General features: G+C 36.7%; 1 protein-coding gene across 1 annotated transcript; it reads right to left on the reverse strand.

The window, feature by feature from the left end:
• Window positions 1-20: 20 nt before the first annotated feature.
• Window positions 21-24,368, reverse strand: LOC148165035 (uncharacterized). The gene is made up of 7 exons (XM_088023012.1): window positions 24,358-24,368; window positions 17,117-17,327; window positions 14,058-14,151; window positions 9,597-9,715; window positions 6,679-6,821; window positions 3,558-3,755; window positions 21-132 (listed from the first exon to the last, which is right to left on the reverse strand). The coding sequence occupies exons 1-7, from the start codon at window positions 24,366-24,368 to the stop codon at window positions 21-23; spliced, it is 888 nt and encodes a 295-aa protein (XP_087879138.1).
• Between the last annotated feature and the right edge of the window lie 449 nt (window positions 24,369-24,817).

A 24,817-nucleotide genomic window follows, 5' to 3' on the forward strand; every position in this document is an offset into this window, starting at 1 on the left:
TTCTTTCTATACAAATTGCATTATGATATAATACACATTTTTGAAAAAACATTGGTTTCTGGTGGTGAAGAATCTTCTGGTAGCTTCAGGATTCCATCCAGCATTTTTAAGTTTGGCAAACAGGAGAACACTCTAGAACAAAAGTTAAAAATAAAAAAAGTAACTGTACAGAACAAAAGCATTGTCTTTCACTTACTCTCCTTATGAATGAGTGGAGTTTGCCTATTATTACAAGAAAGATGAATGGCTATCATTTTATTCTTTTTTTTAATCTTTACAATAGGGTTATAATAAAATACTATTTATGTTCATTGAGCTGATCACCTTGCTGTAGCTTGCCCTCTCCAGGAGCTACTATATAGTTCTACAGATCATAAGTATAGGTCAGAGAAGTGGGACTGTGTACAGTCTGTTTTTATAAGAGAATTTCAGTGCAGTTTTTACAAAGCTCTATAAAGGGAAAAAATGAAGGAATTTAGCCAAATAACCATGAGAGAAAGAATGAGATAATGATATAAGTGCACATTAGAAAGTAAAAAGTTTTTTTAAAAAGGAAGAAGTAAAAAAAACACATGTTGTTTAATGATAGTTAAGGAAGAATTCTGGCTGTGAAGTATAAGAGAAGGAGTGGGAAATATTCTTGTGCTGAGTTATTTTCTCTTGACAGAGAGAATTTCTGAAGATCACATTTCAGATTTACACAGTCACTTCAGGTTCAGGAAGGGGTCCTGCTCATCAACCCAGGTGAAAGTAGTCAAATGCCTAGCAGTGTTATAAAGCAGTGTTTTCTTTCAAGTGGAGAGTTTTTCTAGATCTGGGAGTTCTGTGGGCTCATACCAGAGGAAATGAATGGTCCTGGGATTTGCCCAGGATGAAAGATACTGAAACCTGTCAGTAGACATGCCATGACAACTAATGGTTGGTATTAACCTCGTTGGGTGCTCTCTTTGGCCACATAATTTTCTTAGCACTAAATATTTCCTGTATATCATCTTATTTAATCCTCACACCAATTCCGTCAGCTTTTTATCCCCCATTTTAAGTTACTTATCCAAGATCATAAAGCCTGTGGGAGACCGTGCAAAGATTAAAATCTAAGTCTTCCGGCCCTAATGTTCAGACTTAACTGACAGGAAACCCTAGCTACTACTTCTTTTCAAAAAGTAAAACTATGGTGAACTCAGATCACACTGACTTCTGAAGAAGAGTAAAAGGGTTTGCCTCTGGGTGTCCCCGGACATGGGGCTGACTTCTACCTACTGGGACTTATACTATGAGCTTTATCAGTAAGTTTTTTTCTCTTTTGAACTGTGCTTTATTCTTATTGGAGGATCTGAAACAAAGGAGGAAGGGAAAGACAGTCACAATTGTAGGTGACAATGACCAAGAAAGTCTTATACTTAAATAATTCTGATTATGTTCTAAAGGGACACTGAAGGTCTGGCACAGATCCTGGACACAGGGATACCCAGGGACAGAATGAATGCTGTTATAATCCTCAAAATGTGGATTTTGGCTAGGTGACCGAACCCAAATTTGGATGAACTTGGGACTTCAGTTTAGTTCCTCAGCAGAAGTGGATACTTAAATCCTTTCCTCATACTTTGAAATGACCAGATCTTTCTGTTTAAAGTCACCCTGTACTACCCAAGTCAATATAACCTGGCTTTTTATAGCTTGAATGCCCGTCTGTATCCACCTTGGACTCAATCCAACAGAGTTAACGTTAGAAAATAGAAGAACCTCATTATATCCTTCATTCTCACATAATTCTATACCACATCATAAATTTTGAAGACAGATTTATAGTGAGACCTCAGGGCATATCAGATTTCAGACAGTTTAATCTTAATTCTATTGTTGTAAGGCATCCTCTGAAGGGAGGCAAGTAACTGAATTGGGATCAAAATAAAATCCCACATATAAATTAACAAAACTAAAATGTAATACTAATAAATTGCCTTTATGACTAGAAATGTGCCTTTTTATGAATGATGTTGAAATGTCCAGCTGAACCTTCTCTGACTGTAGGAAATATAATTTTAAACTTCAAAATGTTATTATGGTTAAATATTAGTTCAATTTTAAAGCAACTATGTTGCTAGTTTTCACTTATGTAAAAGCAATTTGAGAATTTATGATCACAGAACATGAATTTTGCCTTCAGTCTATAGTCATGGGGGTGACAATGGCAGTAATAAGATTTATGTAGGAATAACAGACTAGAATTCTTATTTTGATAATTTTTTGTTGTACATCAGAGTTTGAAGAGTCATATTATCTAGGCCTTGGAATATGGTTGTTGTCATGGGCAAATGGCAGTTTGAGAAAGGAAGGCAGTGAGAGCTATGTCTTTTATTGAAGTTGAATGTAGATGAAAGACATAATCATAGATCAGGTATGAACCTAGAAATGATCTAATCCTTTGTATGATAGATTCAAACTGAGACATGAGTTTACTTGTTATCTGGGGGCAAATACAAGTTCTAGAACTCAGTGGCTTGTTTTTACCCTTTAAATTCCCACAAGCTGTGCTTGGAATTAGCTAGGGAGAGAGAGAATTTTCTGCATACCCCAAGGTACACATTGCATTATTACCATTAGGAATGTTCCAGTAGTGACAAAAGAATAAAATTTATTCTTCACAGGTTTTCAAGGACTTTCAACCACTGGGTTAGATTGAATCAGTTACTTCTTTGTATCTATTTAATGGTACTCTTGTGACCCAAAGGAGTGAAAATAAAACCAGAGAATAGGGGTGCGTGGGTGGCTTAGCTGGCTGAGTGTCCAACTCTTGATTTCAGCTCAGATCATGATCTCAGGGTCATGAGATCAAGCCCTGCATCGGGCTCTGTGCTGGGTATGGAACCTACTTGGGATTCTCTCTCTCCCTTTTTCTCTTCCCCTCCCCTGCTCACTCTTGCTCTCTCTCTACCAAAAAACAAAACAAACAAAAAACAGAATAAACAATTTATAAAACTATCACATGGACATTGATAGAAATCTGTACATAGAAATCTTTAAAAAGACATAGTATCTATTAAACATTATGAGAGAAAACGCATAGGATTTGAAAGTCCAAAATGAAGCACCTTTGTATATGTAAAGTCACATTATAAGAGAAGCCTAAAATTTTAAAGCAATCATAAGTTAACTCAGAGAAGAGTGAATTATAGATTTTTTAAAAAAAGATCACTTCAAAGGGGCGCCTGGGTGGCTCAGTCGTTAAGCGTCTGCCTTCGGCTTGGGTCATGATCCCAGGGTCCTGGGATCGAGCCCCGCATTGGGCTCCCTGCTCGGCTGGAAGCCTGCTTCTCCCTCTCCCACTCTCCCTGCTCATGTTTCCTCTCTCACTGTCTCTCTCTGTCAAATAAATAAATAAAATCTTTAAAAAAAATTACTTCAAAGTTCTTTAGGTGAGATCAGAAGCATGCAACGTTCAACATGTAATATTTAGGATAAATATTTGCCAAGTGAATTTAAGCTCCAGGGGAACAGCTAGTCAAAGTATAACATTCAAAGAAGAACACAGATGACAAAGGTGTTTGGGGCCTTACCGTCTCCGGTAATTTGTGTGAAACTCACAAGGGTTCCTCTTGAGAGTAAGGGATTCTAGTGGAGTGCACCATAAACTGGAGAGCCCGGTCAGAGATTCAATGTGGTTTTCAGCCACAGATAAATGCTGTATCTGAGGTATCTTTGGCAATTGTTTGAAAGATGTGAGATGGTTTTTGTTCATATTTAAAACTCTGCATCTGGATAAAAAAAATAAACACCCTGTCATTTGTCTCCTGAAGAAGATGGTTAACTACCAAATCTTGCATAGAACTAGCATGCTTCATCTAGACCATAGCCCCTCAAAGGAGTGACAGTGATATTTTCCAAAACTGTGGTTTGTAAAAGAAGAGAAATATTTATATCAAAATATGAAGAGAAAATAAGCTAAATATATGTGACTATAAGCTTGCTGAATACAGAAATCTGTTTTCTTTTCCAATGTATACACTCAGTACTTGGCATAATAGTTGGTCCATGGTGTATTCGTAATATGTCTCAAATGAAAGTGTGAATGGCTGCAATGAATGAGTGAATCTCAGCAATCTCGTTGTTCACACAGATGCATAACAACTTGTGAAGAGTATTGCCTCCAAGTAGTGAGATCAGTTTTTTTTTCTATTTTTCCATACTTAAATTCTATATTGAAAAAATAGCATTTTGAATTAGAAAAAAAATCTTTCATATATAAAAGAAAACTAAAAGGTATCCTTAGGAGAAGAAATGTGTGTTGGGCACTTAGGTTGAATACATTTTCCTGACATATCATGCTTCTCAATATTTTTGCCTTAAAGCTGTAATTGTTTAAAACCATGCAAATAGAGGAAATAATTCAAATCTATCACTGACACCTTGCCTTAAGGAAAAATTCCTTTATGTATAAGTTGGGATTAAATACCATGAAAGAAACACACGGAACTTATTTATGAACTTGTACCCCACTTAGTAAATAATTATTGCTAATGGTAAAAATGTTGCTAAACAGAGAGAGAGTTTCCACACAACCATATTGGAAAAATCCAGTTTGAACTCCCTGACCCCAATTGAATTGTAATTTTTTCACATCTGTTCTTATCATTTCCTTGTTTTCTTCCACTCTCTCTCCGTATGGACATTTTACACAGTCCTAATCATACATTTGATAACTTTGGGTTTTTACTCTTTTCTAGGTTACACATAATATTTTAGAAGCACTTTGGTGCTATGACGATTTCTAATTGAAAACCCAGCCTAAGCAGTTCCTGTGTCTCTGCTTCTCTCTCTGTCCTCCTATGAAATCTATTCTTTTATTGCCTGCCAGTCACTCTCTCATTTTCAATGGTACATCCATCTCAGGCTCTAAGATTCACCCCATCACACATCCCCAGTCAGCAAGATGTTAGGGGTGAAAAGCAGCAAACCAAGTGTGGTGTTTTTCCTTGGGGCAGAAGGAAGGAGACGATGAATTACATACATCAACTTTTTTCTCCTTTGACACATTGATTTGGCAGTTGTAAAATTTGAATTGCAATTACATAATTTAATATTATATATTATATTTCTAAAGAAAGAAAAGCCAAAAGAGAGAACTCTAAATCTGGGGCAAGTCTTTTCTTTTCTTTTCTTTTTTTTTTTTTTAAAGATTTTTTATTTATTTGAGAGACAGAGAGAATGAGAGAGAAAGCACATGAGATGGGGGGAGGGTCAGAGGGAGAAGCAGACTCCCCGCTGAGCAGGGAGCCCAATGCAGGACTCGATCCAGGGACTCCAGGGTCATGACCTGGGCCGAAGGCAGTCGCTTAACCAACTGAGCCACCCAGGCGCCCGGCAAGTCTTTTCTTTAATGATTATGGTTTCTCTCTCTCTTTTATGTAAGATAGCAAAGATTTGGAGGCTTATTGATCTGGATCAGGTCAAGTTCAGGTATTTCAAGTACATGATCTTCTAGTTCAGTATTTAAAGTATGCCATGTGATTATTAAACATGTTTTCGTTGCATATGTATTTAAATATGTATTAAAAATATAACTGATGTTATCACTATTATATTCCTAGAAGGGAGTCTGGTAAAACAAAAACAGTAACAAAAACCTGAATAAACCAATATCAACTGCCAGTGATTTTGATTTATAGTAGTGATATTAAGCTTCTTTTGAGAATTTTTATTTAGGTATTTAAAATTTTGTTATTTAAAAAGAACATAAGTAGGGGCGCCTGGGTCGCTCAGTTGCTAGATCATGCGACTCTTAATCTTAAGCCCCATATTGGGTGTAGCAATTACTTAAAAAGAACATAAGTAAAATCAAATGCAATGCAAGTCTAGAGTTTTGAAGGGGCTTTGGAAAGGACTGAAGATACCCAGGCGCACTGCATATTCCTCCATTTCCTGACTGCTTCCCTCTCCTGTGTGACTGGGATGGTCTTTTTTTTTAATCCATGCTCAGAGATGTACCTTAACCAGCTCTAGGATTTACCCTTCCTTCTTGTGGCTGCTTGGTTTCCTTTATCTCCCACTTCTCGTCACTCCACCTACCCAGTGGGCCTGGTGAGGCAGACAGCAGCTCTCTACAAAAGGAGTTCTCAAGCGATCCTGAGCAAAAAGGCAGATTATCTTTAATGTCAGGAGTTTGGGATCTTTGGAAAACCGAAGAGTCCATATATTTTTAAAAAACTTTTAGTTTGTTTCTGTTGTTATTCTGATTGGCTACCCTCACCCTTCCATTAGAATGTGACCTTGAAACCAAGACTCTTGTTAACTACCTGTAGAGCCTGTCCTCATAGGTGCTCAACAAATATTAAAAATGTCTACGTTACAACAGTAGTATTTATATAATGTAATTGCATTTCCAGTGTACAATACAAGGGATACGGCAAGTTTTTCTGCCAGTATGATTCTCTGATTACAAATTACTCCTCTAAAAATTGATGATAATATTAATTTGGAAAGGAATAGATTTTTTTTCCCTCTAAAGTGTGACATTATGATGTATAAATTTCCCTTTTTGCCTTGCTCAGGTATCATTTAGCACTATTACCTTTAAGACCTGACCATATGGCCACAGTAGGTACAGACAGTGATCCCATATGCCCAAATAGCAAATATTTGACTTTAACTTAGTAACTAGACAGGCTAAAGAGCAGGTACCTTGGCAATCTTACGGTACTTAAGTCCACCAGTGAATTATCCACTAACCAGAGGGTTTCAACTCGAATTAGTCTTCTAAGAATCCTGTTAAAATTTGCAACTTGATAAGGGTCCCCCAAATCCTGAAATGAAAGGTTCAAATTCTGAAGGGAAAAATAAATAAAAAGTAAAAGCAAGTTATTTTATCAACTTTTAAAAATAGTTATTACTTAAAAATGTGTTGTATATGTTATTTAAACCAGTAGTTTTTTGGTGTGCACACTAAAACACACATCCAAACACTCACAATTATGTGGCAGAAATTCATTGTTAAGGTAGGGGAGGTGAAGATCCTGACCTGATCCTGATTAGAATTACATACAAGGTTGGAGGTGGGGAGGGCAGGATCTTGAAACTGATTCTGAAATTTTCTAAGGGTAAAGAGTGGAAGGGATAAAATTCTGTTTTGGAATTACTGATTTAAATGATTAGTTATTCTTAGCCTCCTTGGAAATACTCAAAAATCACATTTGAAAAAATTTCATCCCATCCTACCCCTGTGCTAACTTGTCTTCCGTGTATTATGAAAATTAGTGTTGTCCCCCCTTTTCTTCTTAAAGAAAAAATGACACCTAAAAATAATAATTAAAAGATTTCAAAAAGATACCATCATTCAAAAGATGGAGCTATTATTTTGTTTTAAAGTAGCTAGGGATACATACGTAAAAATGACTTTACCACATTTAACAGATACTAGATATTTTATTTTTGCTTTTAACATCAGTCAGCTTTGATATAAAGAAAATTAAAGCCACTTTTGGTGGCAGCATTGCCCTTGTAAACTTTATTCCTAAAAGTCAACTTATTTTATTTCCACATTTTTGCCATCAATTTCTTTCTTTTTTACATTTTTTAAAATTTTGTTTTATTATGTTAGTCATCATACATTACATCATTAGTTTTTGATGTAGTGTTCCATGACTCATTGTTTGTGTATAACACCCAGTGCTCCATGCAGAACGTGCCCTCTTTAATACCCATCACCAGGCTAACCCAATGCCCCACCCCCTCCCCTCTAGAACCCTCAGTTTGTTTCTCAGAGTCCGTAGTCTCTCATGGTTCGTCTCCCCCTCCGATTCCCCGCCCTTCATTTTCACCTTCCTACTTCTTTCAATAAAATTATTGAATAAAATGGCAATCCCCTTTTAAAAAAATTTGAATCAAAATAATTTACTATTTTTTTAAAGATTTTATTTATTTATTTGACAGAGAGAGAGAGAGAGAACACAAGCAGGGGGAGCGGGAGAGGGAGAAGCAGGCTCTCGCTGAGCAGGGAGCCCAATGCTGGGCTCAATCCCAGGACTCTGGGATCACGAAGGCAGACGCTTAACCGACTGAGCCACCCAGGTGCCCCAATAATTTACTATTTTAAAGAAATATAGATATCTCTATCTTTAAAAAGATCATTAAGGTCTTAAAATTTTTACACATTAAACATAAACTTTGATACTTTAAGTTCCATTTTCCAAAAGTATAAAAGGTCTTAATTCTGAAATAAAACTTAAGAAATGATAAGTGATTATATCTATCTCTATATTGAATGTCACCTCCTCAGAAAGGCTTTTTTTGGACCACTATGTTCCAATTAAGTTTTCTATGGTAGTTAGAATTTATTTAGCCCTTCTCTTAGAGTACAGTTATCTGAAGGCCAATTAAATTTTCTATGATAATTTATTAGGAAGGCTCCACTGGCCTTTACAATATATCCATAGTTTAAATGGCAGCTATAAAGAATGAATGCATATATATACTGAAATGATTACCTCTAATGGTAGTTCTGGGAATGGAGGTCAAAGTTTCAGGTATATCGTTTAAATTTTTTAAACAAATAAATAGGTGTACGGTTTAATTTTTAAGAGTAGAATATATCTACCCATTATATATGAAAATTTTAAATTCTAAAAGGAAAAGGAAGCACCATGCAGGGGAAACAATATTCTACTTTTATATCTTCCACTACCAAGATGTACAACCTTGGGCAAATCATGCCTTTCTGGACTTCCCTTTCCTTTTTGAAAGGAAGGGATTTAGAACAGACCCTCTCTGAAGCTCCTTCCCGCCCTGTAATGCCATAATGCTACAACATCTAAGGTCAAACTGTGAAGCAAAAGAGGCATCAAGAGGCCCCAGTGAGCAGGTTTTAAACTGAGTCTTATTTCTGGAAGACTTCCTAAATTCTTCACGTACACTTTGATCACTCCAAAAGACAAAAATATTGGCATCCCACTCTGTTGCCAAGAAGTTGACTTACTCTTTTATTGCTCGCAACACATCCTTCCCAGTTACACCCCCAGTTCTCTGCCTACCATGACTGGAGCCAGCCGGAATTAGAGGCTTGAGGAACCTCAGTCCCATAGCTTTGTAGCACCCCGGCTGACGTAAGGCAGGGGCGGTTTCAATGTTAGCAGCTCTGCCAGCTGGGTCCATTTCAGCACCAACAAATCACAGCTCCTGTTTTTCACTGGTAAAAAGCTTTATTTGTTCCTGGATAGTTCTGTTCAGACCAGGCTGGCTGCTCCAGCTGTTCAAACTTTTTGGCTTACTGCATTGTTCAAGGGATTCCAGATTGCATCATAAACTCTTTGATGAGGAATATTGTCCAACATTTGACACTTATTATTATCAAAAGGAACAATTTCATTCTCAAGTATTTTAAACTTTTCCGAAGTTCAGCAATATTAGGATAAGATACAGGTTAGAAAATAAGAAACATGTTATGATGAAGAAGAGGTGAACAAAGAGGTGGAGAAGCCCAAACACCACTAGTTTTAGAGAAAATGGCGAACGAATGCTTAGAGTTTTGATACTGCCCTTGGGGGGGGGGTCATAACTGAATCAATGCTGAAAAGAGACTTTTTTCCTGTCTTTTAAGTTCTCACCGTGCAGTCTTCCCAGTTTTCTTGTAGCCATGTTTCCCATTTGTTTTTTTCAAGGACTCTTTTCCGAGCAGGCAAAGTACACTCCTCCTGTCTGAAGAGCAACTCTTCTGTGGAGGGTCCTGGGCAAAAATCACAAGGTGAGATCTTGGAAGTAGGTTAATGGTGGCAGGACTGATACCTTTGCTTGATATTTGGCCAGTTGTTTTAAACTTCTACTCGATATCAGGATTGAGGAAAACATGAGTTGGCCCACATTGTGCCCCAAGAGTGTGAGCAGTAACAAAATAAGTTAACTTTTACCCCTACGGAAAGTATTTTGAACGCAGGTAGGTAAGAAAATCACCAGTAGAATGATTTTAGTCTTCATATAATTTTCTCTTTGGGGATGTGACTCATGACTTTCCCTCTCTTGTCTCTCGACTCAATTAGCCACTTGGTTCCGTCACTTCCCCCTTGAGAATCCGCCCTGCTTCTCTTCAGTGTCTAGACCCTCGTATCTCCCTACCTGAACTATAGCTCCTTTCTCCTGGAACACCTTGTTGGCAATCATCTCTCCTTCAATATAAATGACACACATGGCCACCCAGCTTTCCTAAAACAGAGCTTTTGCCACACTCATGTGTTTAAAACATTTCAGAATTTTTCACTGCCTACCAGTTAGAGATGGAAAATTCCAGCTTGCCAAGCAAGGTTTTCCACGATCTTATCTCAGTCTCCATTTCCAAATTCATTTCCCACTATTTCCTAATTCTGCTGTCCTCCAAATCAGGCTTGCACAAGATTTCCATGGTTAGAGAAAGGAGATCCTGTCTACCGTCTGAGGTTGGGTGCTAGGTGATTGTGTGACTCCAGATGACTAATTTTAATTTTCTGCACTTTAGTTTTCCATAGCTGCCAAAATACAGGGAAGACTAGCATCAAGAGCCCAACATCAGCTGAGTACGATGAGAAATTATGTTTGTTTGAAGTTCATAATGCTTTATAAAAATACTGATAAGATGTATTTCTCTCTGAGAAATTACAGCTCTATTGTGTTACCCAGGCAAACTTCGGTCTGTTGTGATATTAACTGGACCCCTGACAGCAATCCTAAGCTCAGTGATTTCAATTGCCTCCCAGTTCCAGCATCTGTGTTTCCATGAGTCCTACCTGTACCATTTGCGCACCCTTCCCCGTCTACATTTTTCTGGAATGTGTGATTCTCAGTTCAGAGGTGAAAAGAAAGAGTTATACTAAAGAGGTTACTACAGGCATCAGGAACAAACTTTGCTTTTGTGACAGTCTTGTCTGGGCTCTGATGGGAGATAATGAGTCCATTTGTGAAGGATTTATGGAAGGCAATAAAAGAGTCCAATGTTTTGTTATTTTGACACAAATATCAGTTCTTTCCTCAGACGCAGGTGGAAGCCGAGGTGCAACCTGACCTTTCAGGCATTTCTCTCATAATGAACTGTACTGTTGCCACCTAGGAAATCACATAACCCTGAAGTATCCTAACAATAAAACATCCTTGTGTTAAGAAATGTTCTTCTAGGTTGATTAGGCTGATTGGAATTAAAAGTCATAGAATTGGAAAACTGGACGATTATCTGATTGACTGGGTAGACCTCAGGCTCTACTGTCTGCAATACGACTGCCCCCAAATTTGGTAGCTTACTTTGTGCAACAGATACCCCCAGAGTTATTAAACTCTGCCCTATATTGTTTGTTTGAGTTCTATCGATCTTCTGCTCTTTCAGTTATTTTTTTAAAGCAGCTTTCAAAGATTTCTTTGAAGTTGGAAGCCAAAGGTCACTTCCACTGTGAGGAGTTATATTAAATTGGATTCTTTCTTTTTAAAACTCAGACATGGTTGATAATTGAAGATATATCTTAGCAGTTTAGAACTATAGTCTGGAATCTCTGACAGCCCTGGAATGTTGGCTTTCTCCTGCTATCTCTGAATTTGTTCTTTGTCCCCTCACTGGATTTGTAACTCAGCAGAAATGACTGAATTAACTTGCTGAGGGATTTTCAAGTAGAAAGCGTCTATAGTTTAAAAGAATTCTGCCAACAGTTGGCTCGTTTGCTTCATTTAATTGGGAGGAGTTAAGTCAGTCTTGATCTGGCCATCAAAGCCTTGGGAAATTGCTGTTTCTCACACACCAGATAACTTTCTTCTCTTAAGAACTCTTCCCAGATGTACAACTGAGATGAACTGAAGTAGTTTTGATGGGTGTTTCAGGATCTAATCTAGGAGGAGGGTAATTGTTATTAGAATGCTTTTGAGAACACTTGTTCTCCATCTCACACATGCACAAACAAAACTTAAACAAAATGAAAGGCAATGAACAAGGGACATCTATGTTCTTCACAGTTCAAGGTGGTGGGATGTTCCAATGTTTTCCATCCCCTAGATCATGCTCCATTCCTTTTACAACTAGTCACTTGCGAGAGATTGGGTTTTATTAATGGTCTATGGAAGGAAAATGTGCCTTATCTGCAGAGCAATGGTGTCCTCTGCATGACTGGCCACCGTGGTCCTCATGTGGGATTGGCTTTGTTGACTGATGGCCTCAGCACATGACCTGGCACTTAAATCAGGGAAGCGGGGAGGCCATTGGATTCTCTTTACACATACTCATTTTCAGTTTACTCCTATGTTTTATTCCCAATGTCTTCAGTTTGGCAGTTCCCTCTAAACGTCAACTCTCCACCCACGCTCAGAATACAATTTCTTTTTGCCTCATTAGAGCACAACCATCAACCATCAACCACCATACCACCACCACCACCACCACCACACATGCGCGCGTACACACACACAGAAATGCCAAAACCCTTATTGTATCAATCTTTTCACTTTCAGTTCCAATTTCTTCCCTTCAAACTTCCTAAACTAGCGTTTCTCATACTGTGGCCCTCAGATCATCTGTAACAGAATTTCTTGATAATTTTACAATTATCAAATTTCTGGGCCCCCTTCATACTAATTACATCAGATTCTTTGAGAGAAGGTTTTGGAAAACTGCATTTTCTACAAGCCTCTGGGTGATCTGTCCTGACACTAGAGTTTAAGAACCAGCTGAACCCTGCCCACCGTGGTCCCTGGTATAGCCATCTCTTCCTTTTTGCCTGTAGACTTCTTACTCATGTGACATACATGGTCTCCACTTTTTTGGTCTCCTTTCTTCCTAATTCCCCGTAATTTCTGGCTCTTTGAAAAATATTCTCTCTCAGGTCCCCACAGGACAACTTGAGTTTACCTCTAGTAGTACTATCTACTAATATTTTAAAAATAGGAGTCAATACTTAGCTGCAAACTGAGCTGACAGAGTTGAAACATAAGAACATATTTTATTCAATGTTTCAGAAAATGATGCTCTTGTAACCTGCCTTTGTCAACTGAGTTTGAGTGAAAGAAGAAAGGCATTGTATGGTAAAGTAATGCCATTGAGAGAGGGAAATGAGCAGGTGAATATTTAAAGCAACTTGTTCTAAATCAATACTACAATTGTACAATATACAATATAATGGCAAATCTGCAAATACGGATGGAAGATAGCCAAGATATTTGATGTTTTATAAAGACTAAATACTGGAGCCAGAATTATGTCTAATATTATCTCATCAGCTTATAGGATATGCAAAAGAGACATGAGAAATGCATAGTGCCTGTTCTTACATAATATAGAATCTATTGAAAGCTAATTATAAAAAAATCAAACATTATGTATTAGGGTCTACAGATAACAATTCTTCATACTGTCACACTAGTACACTTATAAAATCTGATAGAATGAAAAGGAAGAGTAAAATATTGGTTTGTTCTACCAAACTTAAAATGCTTAGTGAAAATATAAAATGAAACTATCCGGTTTATTTAGATTCCCACTTGGTGTTTTAAAAACCAATGGGTAGAATTAAATCAGGTTAAAGTTATTCATTGAAGTGACAGTGTCATTCATGATCATGAAATATTGTAAATAAATGAAAATTCCAACAAAGATCATTGGTTAAATATATTTAATAATATCCATATGATGGAGAAATATGCAACCTTTAAAAACCACATTTTGGGTAATGTTTAATAACATAGAAGAAATGCTCACAATAACAACATAAGTGGAAAAACTCAAGAAACAAAATTGTATAATTTTGTAAGGAAGTATGTGTATATATTTTTCAAAAAAGATTAAATGGAAATAAAAGTCACAGTGGTTATTTCTGGATAGTGGAATTACAGATTCTTTTTTATCTTTCTATTTTTCCAGGATTTAATACTGAACATTTATTATTTATATAATCAGATATATGAATGTGCTTTAAAGTGGCTTCACTAGCTATATTAGTAATTCTATGGTCTTGAAAAAGGAAATTTTTCTCTCTAAGTAATATCTTTTTCCCCCAAGCAATGTTTTTCATCCACAAATAAAATCTACTTAGAGCACACACACAAAGATACACATATTTGTTCTTTACCTTCTCTTACTCTTGGGCAACGCAGTTGACTTCCTTGAATGTCATGTTGTTCTACCTTGTGCCAAGTGAGGTACTTAAAAGAGTCTGATGGAAGCTTTAAAATACGAAAGAAGAGAAATAGCATCTGGCAATATGTGATTCATTTACTTTTATGTGTAAAAGTAACACAAATCATTGCCAAACATTCAGCCAAATTGAACTCCAAGTACCTAACAGTGTCCTTATAGAAGTCACTTTAGTTCATTCTAAATTATATTTAATGGTAAATGACAACAGAAATACATATGTGTACCCATTCATGGATCCACTTTATACCACCTCTGATAAATCATCCTTTAATATTTATTGAATGTATATTAGGGGCTACAGATAACAATGCTTCATACTGGTAACACTAGTACATTTATAAAATCTGATAGAATATAAAGGAGTAATACAACATTGGTTTATTCTACCAAATTTAAAATGCTTAATAAAATTATAAAATTTATAAAATTACCTGGTTTATTTAGATTGAGAAATCTCATTCCATTTCCCACTTTATAACAGTTCTAATTGTTGAAGTTACTTTATTGTATGGGGCCCATAGCCTCTTTAACTTGCTCCAGTTGTGAAAGTTCTGCCTTTTGAGGCTACACAGAAGCCACACATGTCTACTATATTAAGTGTTTGTAACAGTCGTCATCTTCTTCCTAAGTCATACAATTCTTACAGATCATGGTTTATAGATTATTAACTATCCAACAAGAACATATGATTCTCCTTGGGAAGAGTTCCAATTTATTGACATTCCTCTTAAAATGTGTAGCCAGTAGTGAATGAAATATTTCAGGTCTAGTCATCTTCCTCATTCCGGACAGTATATTACTGACCAGAATATGTGCCAAGACCATATTTGGGGCAATTTTATATTGTTTACTATTATTGAAGTTGTAGTCAATCACAATTCCCTGTATCTTATATAGCTTATGATAGTTTCAAATTTAACACAAACAAAAGGCATATTACTCAGAAAAGAGCATTGTGTTAAATACACCACAGATTCGATCTCCAGTTAGCCAGTTTTGTACACATAGACAAACAGCCCCAGAATTTTTGACATAAAGAAAGGTCATTAGGGTATTTGGAACAACTCCTTTCATCTCACAGAGCAGCATTTCACATAGCTTATATTTTGCTTGAGCTGTAAATTTGTGTGTCTAATACCAACAAAAAATATTTCCACCACTGAATAAGCTTATGAGGCTCTGGATTAAACTGAGTTAAGCGTTTCTCTTTGTTACAGGACTCCACAGAGCCTTTCTATGCTAATATACATTGTGAGTCTATATTCACAAAGTGTTCCCCTGGACTTTTAAATCATAGAACCTTTTATTCTTGGAGCCGCACACGGGTCTCATGCATTTTGTGAAGCAGAATTTGGAACATGCTGACTCAAAATAAATTGAAAGGAGGTGGCTTTCTAATAAGCATTTATTTTTGATTTTTGATCTTTATTGCTTACTCACTGAATGACCATGGTGGTGCCAGTATTTCAATGTCTTCATTTAAAGAATAAAACTAATAACAAAAGCTCTCTACCTTATTTATAGCAACATGAAAAAGCTAATTAATGCTTGAGCAATTCTTTGAGAAAATCTGAGGATTTGCTAACATGCTTTCAAGGAATTCACTCATTCTTTAGAAATAGTCTTTAAAAAACCAAGAAGCACAAATTTAAGGTTATAGAGGAATGTGGTCCCTGGACTATTCTTGGTCATTCAGTTCACAAGTTTATGGAAGATTTTCCCCAGCTTCCAATGTGCTTTTGGATTTTTTTTTCCTTCTATCATAGAATAAAAATTTCTTAGAAGTTAAACTCCCTGGAGTTGCCACACCCCATTGCCTTTTTGTACTATTTCATGATGATCTTACTGGGAAAAAAAAGAACCTAACCTAAAGCTGTGTTTGAGAAGAAAGTTTCCATTTTTCAACTGTCATCCAATTTTGTACAAAACTGTTTGCTTTTTAAAGGAGGTATGTGGTTGATTTCACAATTTCTGACCTTGTAGGAAAATGAGCCATTGCATTTTTTTGTTTCTATTTCTGTAAGGTTGTCAATGTGCTGCAGTTGAGTGACTGTTGCTTCTTCCTAAAGGAATAGTGAATATTTGTGTCTTTTTGTTTTTCCTTTTTTTTAAGAAGATTTTATTTATTCATTTGAGACACAGAGATACAGAGAGAGACAGAGCATGAGCAGGGGGAGAGACAGAGGGAGAGGGAGAAGCAGGCTCCCTGCTGAGCCAGGAGCCCAATGTGGGGCTCAATTCCAGGATCCTGGGATCATGACCTGAGCTGAAGGCAGACACTTAACCATCTGAGCCACCCAGGCGCCCCTGTTTTTCCTTTTTTAATTCTGATGGACCAAGTGATTAATCCATTGGTTCAATAAAAATTTTCAAAGTTGGTATGCTTCATTTTATTTCATTCATTTATTCAAAAATATATACTGTGCCCTGCTGTGTATCAGGCACCAGGGATTTAAAGTTAAATAAAATTTGGCATTTGTGCTTGAAAAACTCATTTTCTATAATTTGGGAGGCAGATATTTGAGTGACTCATCTGGATCCAATGTTGGATAGATGGAACAATGATAAATAAAGGAAAGGAGGGAAAGTCACACATGGTTCCACTGAGATGGGTTAGGAAAAAGTCTTGGAAGTGGTGAGTTTGGAAGGAAAAAAATGTATTTTGTGGACAAAGGACATTCCAGAAGGAAAGGAGATAAATCTTAGACTAGAGACAGAATTTGAATGCAGAGGTGGGGAGAGGAAGGCATGCCATTTCTGTTTTTGTGGTCATTACCTTTTCTATTCATCTCCACCTTTGTCTTCCTTCCTTCATTCCAGCTTCTTTCCATCTCCTCTCAGAGTTGGGACTGAGGGTATCAAACTTTCATTCCTCCCCAGTTACATGGGTAGATTTAAGAAGCTTATACACTTAATAAAAAATGTTCAATATAAGATAAAGTACATTTTATAAACATAGCCCTATGTAAAGAGCTAATTAAGCATATTTACCAGGGATGATATTCCAGAATCCGAATGTGGATGAAATGTTCTGTTCCTTGTCAGAGCTGACCAGGTGTGTGACTTACTCGGATCAGAGCAGGACGATGAACTAGACAGGCAAATCTGACTGCTTGTGTTTCGACCTGAGGAGCTGAGCGAAAGAAAATGTTCAGAGCGTTTGTGCATCTCTTTTAAAATCTTTAACTGTAAATACCTTTGTCTATAACAGCAGTAGCAACACATAATAAGCAGCAACTTTTCCACCTAGAGGATAATTGATGTCCTAGAAATTTACCTAGATCTCAGAAGGACTTTGACATCTTGTCTCAGCCCTAAGCACATTTTTATGGCTAATAATCATTTAAGGCAGATTCTCCCCCAAAAGGCAAGAGGGCCTAGTGGACTGCCTGTGCTAGAAAAGCAAATCTAATGGTACACACAAATGCACATGCATGCTTCTAAGATATGAATGAGGAAGTCAGCCCTCATAGGAAGACATCTTTCTTAGTGGAGCTCCAGCAGCTGATCTGGTACAGCACCCTTCAACTCTCGATTGGTTTCCTCATTAATCTGGCCCTTACAAATTTTCCCCAAACCTCTTACATTTCTACAGATTGGTGGGAAACAAATTAAAAAGTCAGGTTCTCTAATCAATTTTACTCACTTTGGAAGACTATTCAAGCATTTTGCTTAGCAACAGTCCAGCGCTCTCTGTATCCCCATTTTTATGCCCCTGAGACATAAAATGTCTTTTCTGCTCTCCTAGTAATTCTCTGGTTTATTATTCATTGTTTTTCTTACAGTTTTCCATATCTCTTCAGTAATAGTTACAAGTTTCTCTTTCTGTAATTGGTGCTGTACATTATTTTAAGCCAATTTTAAAATAATTTCTAAATATTGCTTTTTCATGTTAAGTAAAACTAGAAATCATATCTGTTTTTATTTCTGGCCTCTTTTTACTCTTGGTACATCATTTTTCAGGCTCCAAGAATCTTAAGAGATGACCTTCTATATTTTATTGCACAATTATTATGCCTCCATAGCAATTTTGCTTGTAAGAAACCACATGTCTCTTGTATATGAGGTTGCCTTCATAAAGTACAACATAGAAATATCTTTTATTTTTCATGTATTAACTAAGCTGATACAGTAGAAAAGCATAGCCACTACATCATATTCCAAAAATAACACTACTGTGGCATTAAAAAAATAAAACAACTGTGCCCTATTATCAAAGAGAAAATTATTCCTCCATCTGCAACTAAAGAGCAAATCAAGAATTTGGTCTTAATAATGTGCAAAAGCCAAAAAAATGTATGTTTCTCATATTTTTCCCACTTGAGCAATTCATTAATAGTTTGGATATTGTTTCTTGAAATTCCCAATGTGTGTCTTGCCACTTAAACAAATTAACAAACATTAGAAGAACAACAGCAAATTATGCGAAATTTATTATTCCCTGAGGCAGGTATATCCCATGATCGATAACTGGAGTTTTGGCCAACAATCAGGGAGAAAAAATTGGGAGAAAATGGAATAATATATCGGGATAAACAGAGGGTGAAAGTTTAGTTGAGTTTTTGGTTCATTTGTCTTCATTAAAATATGCTGGGTGATTTTCTGCCAAAATGAAATCAGGAAACTAGATAGTGGACATGGCTGAATCTTTCATCAGTGACTATTGTCTTGTTACTCCAAACTCCAGTGACGGTTACACAGTGGTAATAAAATAATCTAGACGTTTCCTTCTCTCTTGTTTTTTTTTTAATTTGAAGTATGAGAAATGGTCATAGTTTGCTTATACAGTCTCTCCAAAGAAAGCACAGAGGAAACACAGTAAAGTCATATAATTAAAGAATCTGACAAGAGAGATCCAGTTGATTGGGTTTTTACTGTCCTTTTCTTGTGCAGTGCTACAGGCTAAGTACAACCATTTCAAGGTGAAATTCAGTTTAAAAATAACTGAAAATTATATCATCTTAGTTTACATTAGATGATTTTGGGATTTAAACTAGAAGACCTCTTCATGCCATTATCCTGATGACTACTAGACATTTATTAATAATAGAAGGCAATTAAACCTTGGTAACACAAGTAAATAGGCTGATAACATCCCCAGTGTGTATGTGTGTGTGTGTGTATGTGTGTGTGTGTGTGTGTTTTCTTCCCCAGAATGAGCTGAAGTATGGTCCAGAGTTTCATCCATGGGCAGGTTATCTGAGAAGATTCTAACCAATAGATGACTAGCCTGAGTGTCTTTCAGTGTGAAATCTTTCCTTAGGCTCCAAAGTCTAGTTGCTATCCCTCACATCCTCATATTGCTCTGGGCACCACACCAGGGTGCAGTGTCTGAAGGGCAGTGTGCTGGAATCTTGTGGTGGAAACCATAGGGGCATTCTCTAAATCTTGTTTGTTCTGTTTCTTCAGAAGTAAATGCTAGAAGAAAATTGCCATGGACTCTAGAGCATTAATTCTGGATGAAAGGAGATATTATTCTAGCCTTTCTTATTTCTTTGACCATTCTTTATTTTCATTTTTTAATTGGTTTAAATCCAGAATCCTTGTGTTCTGTCTATATTTTACCCATTTGTATTATGGGAATAATTGTACATCTCTACATAGTAGAGATGTTAATTAGAGATGTTAATGAGATAATAGAAATATTCTGGGGGCACCTGGGTGGGATTTGGGAGAAGTGACCTTGGCTAACTGAAAAATAACACTGAGCTTCTTTCCTTCCTTCCTAAACACAAACTTTTCGTGATGCAGCAATGAATATAAATGGAATGCTTAGAAGCTGAGTCATACAAATACAATTCGGACATCCCTAGGTGTCTGAAAGGAGTCCCCTGGCCTTTTGTATGTGGGTGCCCAACAATCTTTCAACTCAGGAGCTCAGCTTCTCCTCAGAAATTAGACCATCTGCCACTTCCTCCTTCACTCTCCTTACAAAGTTACATAATCACCAACTTGACACTTTAATTAGACAGCACCCATTGTGGCTGACAATTTATGAGGCATATAAATTCGTGACTGTAAAGGACGTTACAGTCTTCTGATGGAAGGTGCTCATGAATTGATAAGTTACATTATTGTTGCTTTTTATCCAACAGTCTCAGCTCACCTGATTCCTTCTCGTTGGTCATTCTACATTTTTTAAAACCAAGAATAGATGGCCAATTCAGATAATGCCATCTATTTTAAAGACACCATAAATCACGGTTGACAAATGCTGTACAGTTTTAGCCATGGCACCTCCTCTGTGGCAGCTTTATATTGGAGCATTAATAAAATTAATTTCTTTCATAAGGGTTTAGATTTGTAATTTATGATAACTGTTTGCTGCAGGCAGAAAGATTAAAAGTGAGTAAACCAATATACCAACTAAACCACATGTGTCTGGTTTTATTTTCTTTTGTGGAGGGGAGATAAGAGAGGGTTTTAAAAACAGCTTGATGTTACCTGAAACGCTATTCTCATAGGTTCTACTACGCGAGGCTTAACTTTTGTTTTCAGTAAATAATAGCTGCTCAGATTTACATGTTCTATTAACTAGTGCAATTATTTATATGTGGTTAAGCGGAGCAATCAGAATAAGAAAATCGGTATTAATGATTTCCCTTCATAAAAACTGCACCCTAATAATGACAGAGCTTTGCCGTTATTTAAAGAATTATAATAGCTTATATGAATCTAATTTGAATCCTAGTGGTTAAGAGCTCTTGGTCATTTACTCATGTGCCTTGAGCAAGTTATGCCACCTTTCTGTGCCTCAGCTTCTTCATCTATAAAATAAGAATGTTTATTATGTTATAATAATATAAGCAAAATAATAATGTTTATCAAAATCATCACCACTTCATTTGGTGACTGTGATGCGTAATAAAGCCATTGGTACAGTGCCTAGAACATAGTAAGTGCTTTTATTTAAAGACTTTATTTATTTATTTGAGAAGGAGAGACAGAGACAGAACAGGAGGAGGGGCAGAGGGAGAGACAGAATCCCAAGCAGACTCCTGCTGAGCCCAGAGCTTGACACAGGGCTCTATCTCACGACCCTGAGACCATGACCTGAGCCAAAACCAAGAGTCGGGCGCTCAACTGACTGAGCCACCCAGGCATCCTTAGCAAGTGTTTAATAAATGTGAACTACAAAATCATTATATCTGTAGTAGTGATAGTCGTCATGACAGCAGTAATGTTACAAAACAACCCTATTAGTCAGAGTCTCCATCATTTTCTGAATATTAAAGGTAAGGAACTGTCCATTAGAGATGTGAAGTGCCTTGCCCAAGGTACTTGGATTCCCAGCACTTACAGCTCTTGCAGGGGTGACTTCAGTGATGTGCACATTAAGACAGTCTCGGATGAAGTGGAAGTCTGAGTTAGTTACATAACCTGTAAGATGCCCCATTTTTTTTAAAGACTCAGAAATTATCTTATTTTGCTGAGATTTCTCCCAAAAAAGCAGACCAAAGAAAATTTTTATTTGAAATTGAAGACAGAGGGGCACCTGCGTGGCTCAGTCATTAAGCGTCTGCCTTCGGCTCAGGTCATGATCCCAGCATCCTGGGATCGAGCTCAGACGGGAGCCTGCTTCTCCCTCTCCCTCTGCCTCTCCCCTTGCTTCTGCTCGCTCTATCTCTCTCTCTCAAATGAATAAATAAAATCTTAAAAAAAAAATACTCTGAATGGAATTCTCATAAAGTCAGAGGAAATCTGATATGAGTTCATTTCTAAAATGGCAAATCGGGTATACCAGGTTTTTAAATTTCTGATGGGCTGAAATGAAGTTCCTGACTAAACCCATAATTGAGTAAATAATAATATACCAATAAAATGTAGGGGTGGGAAACTTTCCCCTTCTTCTTTTCTAGGTTCTTTGTCTGGTCTTATAGTTAAGTTGACATAACAGAAATTAACAGGAGAAAGCAAATTTAATTTCACATGTGCGGGAGCCCAATGAAAATATGAGACTCAAAGAAATGACCAAATTAGGCAACTTTATACCTTCTAGACTAAGAAATAATAAATTTTTGAAGAATTGACAAGTCAAGTTTGAGCTTGGTGTAGTAAATATTTGTTTGTACACCCTTCTTGGCCTTAAATTCTCTGTCTCTGGTGATAACAATGCCTTCCACCCTCCTGATCCAGGGAGGATACCCTCGCATGGGAGATTTATTTCCTGCTTTCAGGAAGACAAAAGAGGATCAGAGTGTCCTTCTTGCACCAGCTATTTCTTAACTAACTTTATTTAAAATAATCATTATGCCAAAATAGCATATTTTGGGTGGCATATTCTTCTCCCCTTCAGTGTTGCTCCAAAAAACTACGTGTTTTACAGATATTCCAAAAGTATCTCAGTACCCTCAACCTGGAATTTTAGCAGGTATATCTTAAATTTAGATTGTAAAACCATATAACAATATATTTGGAAAAAGCACAACTAGAATTGTCATTTCTCGTCTTCTGTCTGAATGAGTCAGATTTAAATTTTATGTGAACTTAAAATCTTTAAATTTTGCAGTTTGATACAGGATACATTTTCATCCTGTTCTTCAGCTCCGTGAACATTCTTATAAACACAAATAGGCCCCCCAAATTAAGGTACAACAAAAGTAAAAGAACAAACTTCACCAGGGGGAAAGCTTGTAAACTTCAATAACCAGTAGTGGGTTCACTGACATTTACAGAAGCATAGATATATTTAAATGCCAGAAGCAATGAAGAGAAAGAGATTGAGGTACCTCAGTGTTCCCTCTGCAAGATAATATTTAGAAATTTTGAGAACTTTATTGTAAACATATGTAGCTGCTACTTAGAAGGTTTTCAATGCTTGAAGAATGTTTTACTGTGCTATATGCTGTTATAATAGAAAATTCAACCACTACACACTACAAGAGAGAAGAGTGGACCCACTACGGGATAATAAGGGATTGAGGTGGATCTTGTGAACAGGGATAAAACAATAAAATCCCAGATGAAACCGACTGTATATGAGGACGGTAGTATGAACAAGACTCTTGTTTCATGATGTGCAGAAATGTGATTGAACAAATAATAGCACTGATAAATGTTTTTTTCTTTTGCTTTCTTTTTTCCTTCTCTTCCAACCTACCTTCCCTCCCTCCTTCCTTCCTTCTTTCAAAATTTAAAGGTTAAAGTTTAAAGTGGACATCACTTTTTACACTGTATCTAAAATAATTCTATGGATATTTACTCATTTAAAAGTAATAATATTGATCATAAATACCATTTTATACAGAGCTCACAAATAAGTCTCCTCTGGTATTGTGTATTAAATGGTATTAGCAAGTGGGGGAAAATAAAGTATATGAGGTTTCGCAGAACTTCTTACCCATTTAAAAACTATTATTTCACATGTACATTTCTCCAAATTATGACACAGTTTCAATATTAAAGTCAACAACATCGAGGCACTGTTTGAGATATACGCAGCTTGTTAACAAAAAAGAACTTTGGTAAGGGAACTGCTTCGGTCTCTAAACCCCACACCTGAGCATGATTCCTCTCTTAGCTGTAGACAGTAAGTGGCTGCTATCATTAAGTTCCATGTACTCATATGAAACCACAGTGTACCTAATCCTGAAAATTCAATGGCAAATGTCATTTTTTGAAAGATGAGAGCCAAGTTACACATCAACATAAAGACAAAAAAATTTCAAGAAACTTGCAAACCCTTTAATTGTATATTGTCTAATAATTGGCATGTTTTGAGAAACATTTATGAAACAGCTATGCAATTTAAAAGTGAGGAAACAAGGATTGGGTTTTGGTCTCTTAATCTGATTTTTGGCTTTATTGAGCTAGTAAAAGTCCGGTTTTTGTGGTAATAACTTCATTTAAATTTGATTAGTTAGTAGACATTAACTAATATTAACTAATAACTAATAGATGTTAACTAACAACTGTTTACTTTTGATTTTCTTGCCTATCTTTCTCCTGCAGTTCTTGCATGCTCTCCCAAAGAGCCCTGTGTATTTATAGACATACCATTGGCTAAAACAGTTACGGCCGCCTCTCTCTGCCTCAATGACCAACTGGATTGCATTTGTAAATAGTTGCATGGTGTTAGGAGAGAGGGTGGCAGTAGGGTTTGCCTCTGGCTCAAAGCAGTCCTCATCAGTAATACATGGTGCATGACTTTATATTTTTAAATGAAATTTAAAACCCTTTCTAGGTTTGTTTTCTCTCAAGTAATGTTCCTTTTAACGTTTTGTTTTTCTTACCTTTCGGACATGTCTTGCTCTGGCCCTCATAAAGCTATTTTTCCAAAGACATTTTTCATCATGTTCCCAGGAGGGGATATGAGAGCTGTCCACCAAGAATCTGCTGCCTCTTTTGAGGGTCTTCCATGTATTCACTGTGACCGAGGAAACAAGCTGTTACCTAGCAACCTGGCCTTTCAGAAGGTATTGTTACCAATCTCTTAGAGCTCATCAAAGGAATTCTTGTGTTACTGGAGCAGCATAGCAGTGAGCATTGTTTCCAGGGAGTTGTCTACCTTGTGGTATAACTGAACCTTGACTATAGAAGCATAAATGAAAGCAGAGGGAACAAACCTCTATGGATCCCTGAAAACTTTGCCGTCTTCAGTTCCAGTATTTCATGAATTGTTTGCATCCAGCTTGGGTTTAGCCGAAGTGGCACTTGTGCACTATACCCCTCAGTATTTGGTTTTTTGCTTCT

Source organism: Eumetopias jubatus, unplaced genomic scaffold (assembly GCF_037043125.1).
Source record: "Eumetopias jubatus isolate StellerSeaLion01/CBP00866 unplaced genomic scaffold, mEumJub1_p1.0 scaffold_1, whole genome shotgun sequence".
Lineage (NCBI taxonomy): Eukaryota > Metazoa > Chordata > Mammalia > Carnivora > Otariidae > Eumetopias > Eumetopias jubatus.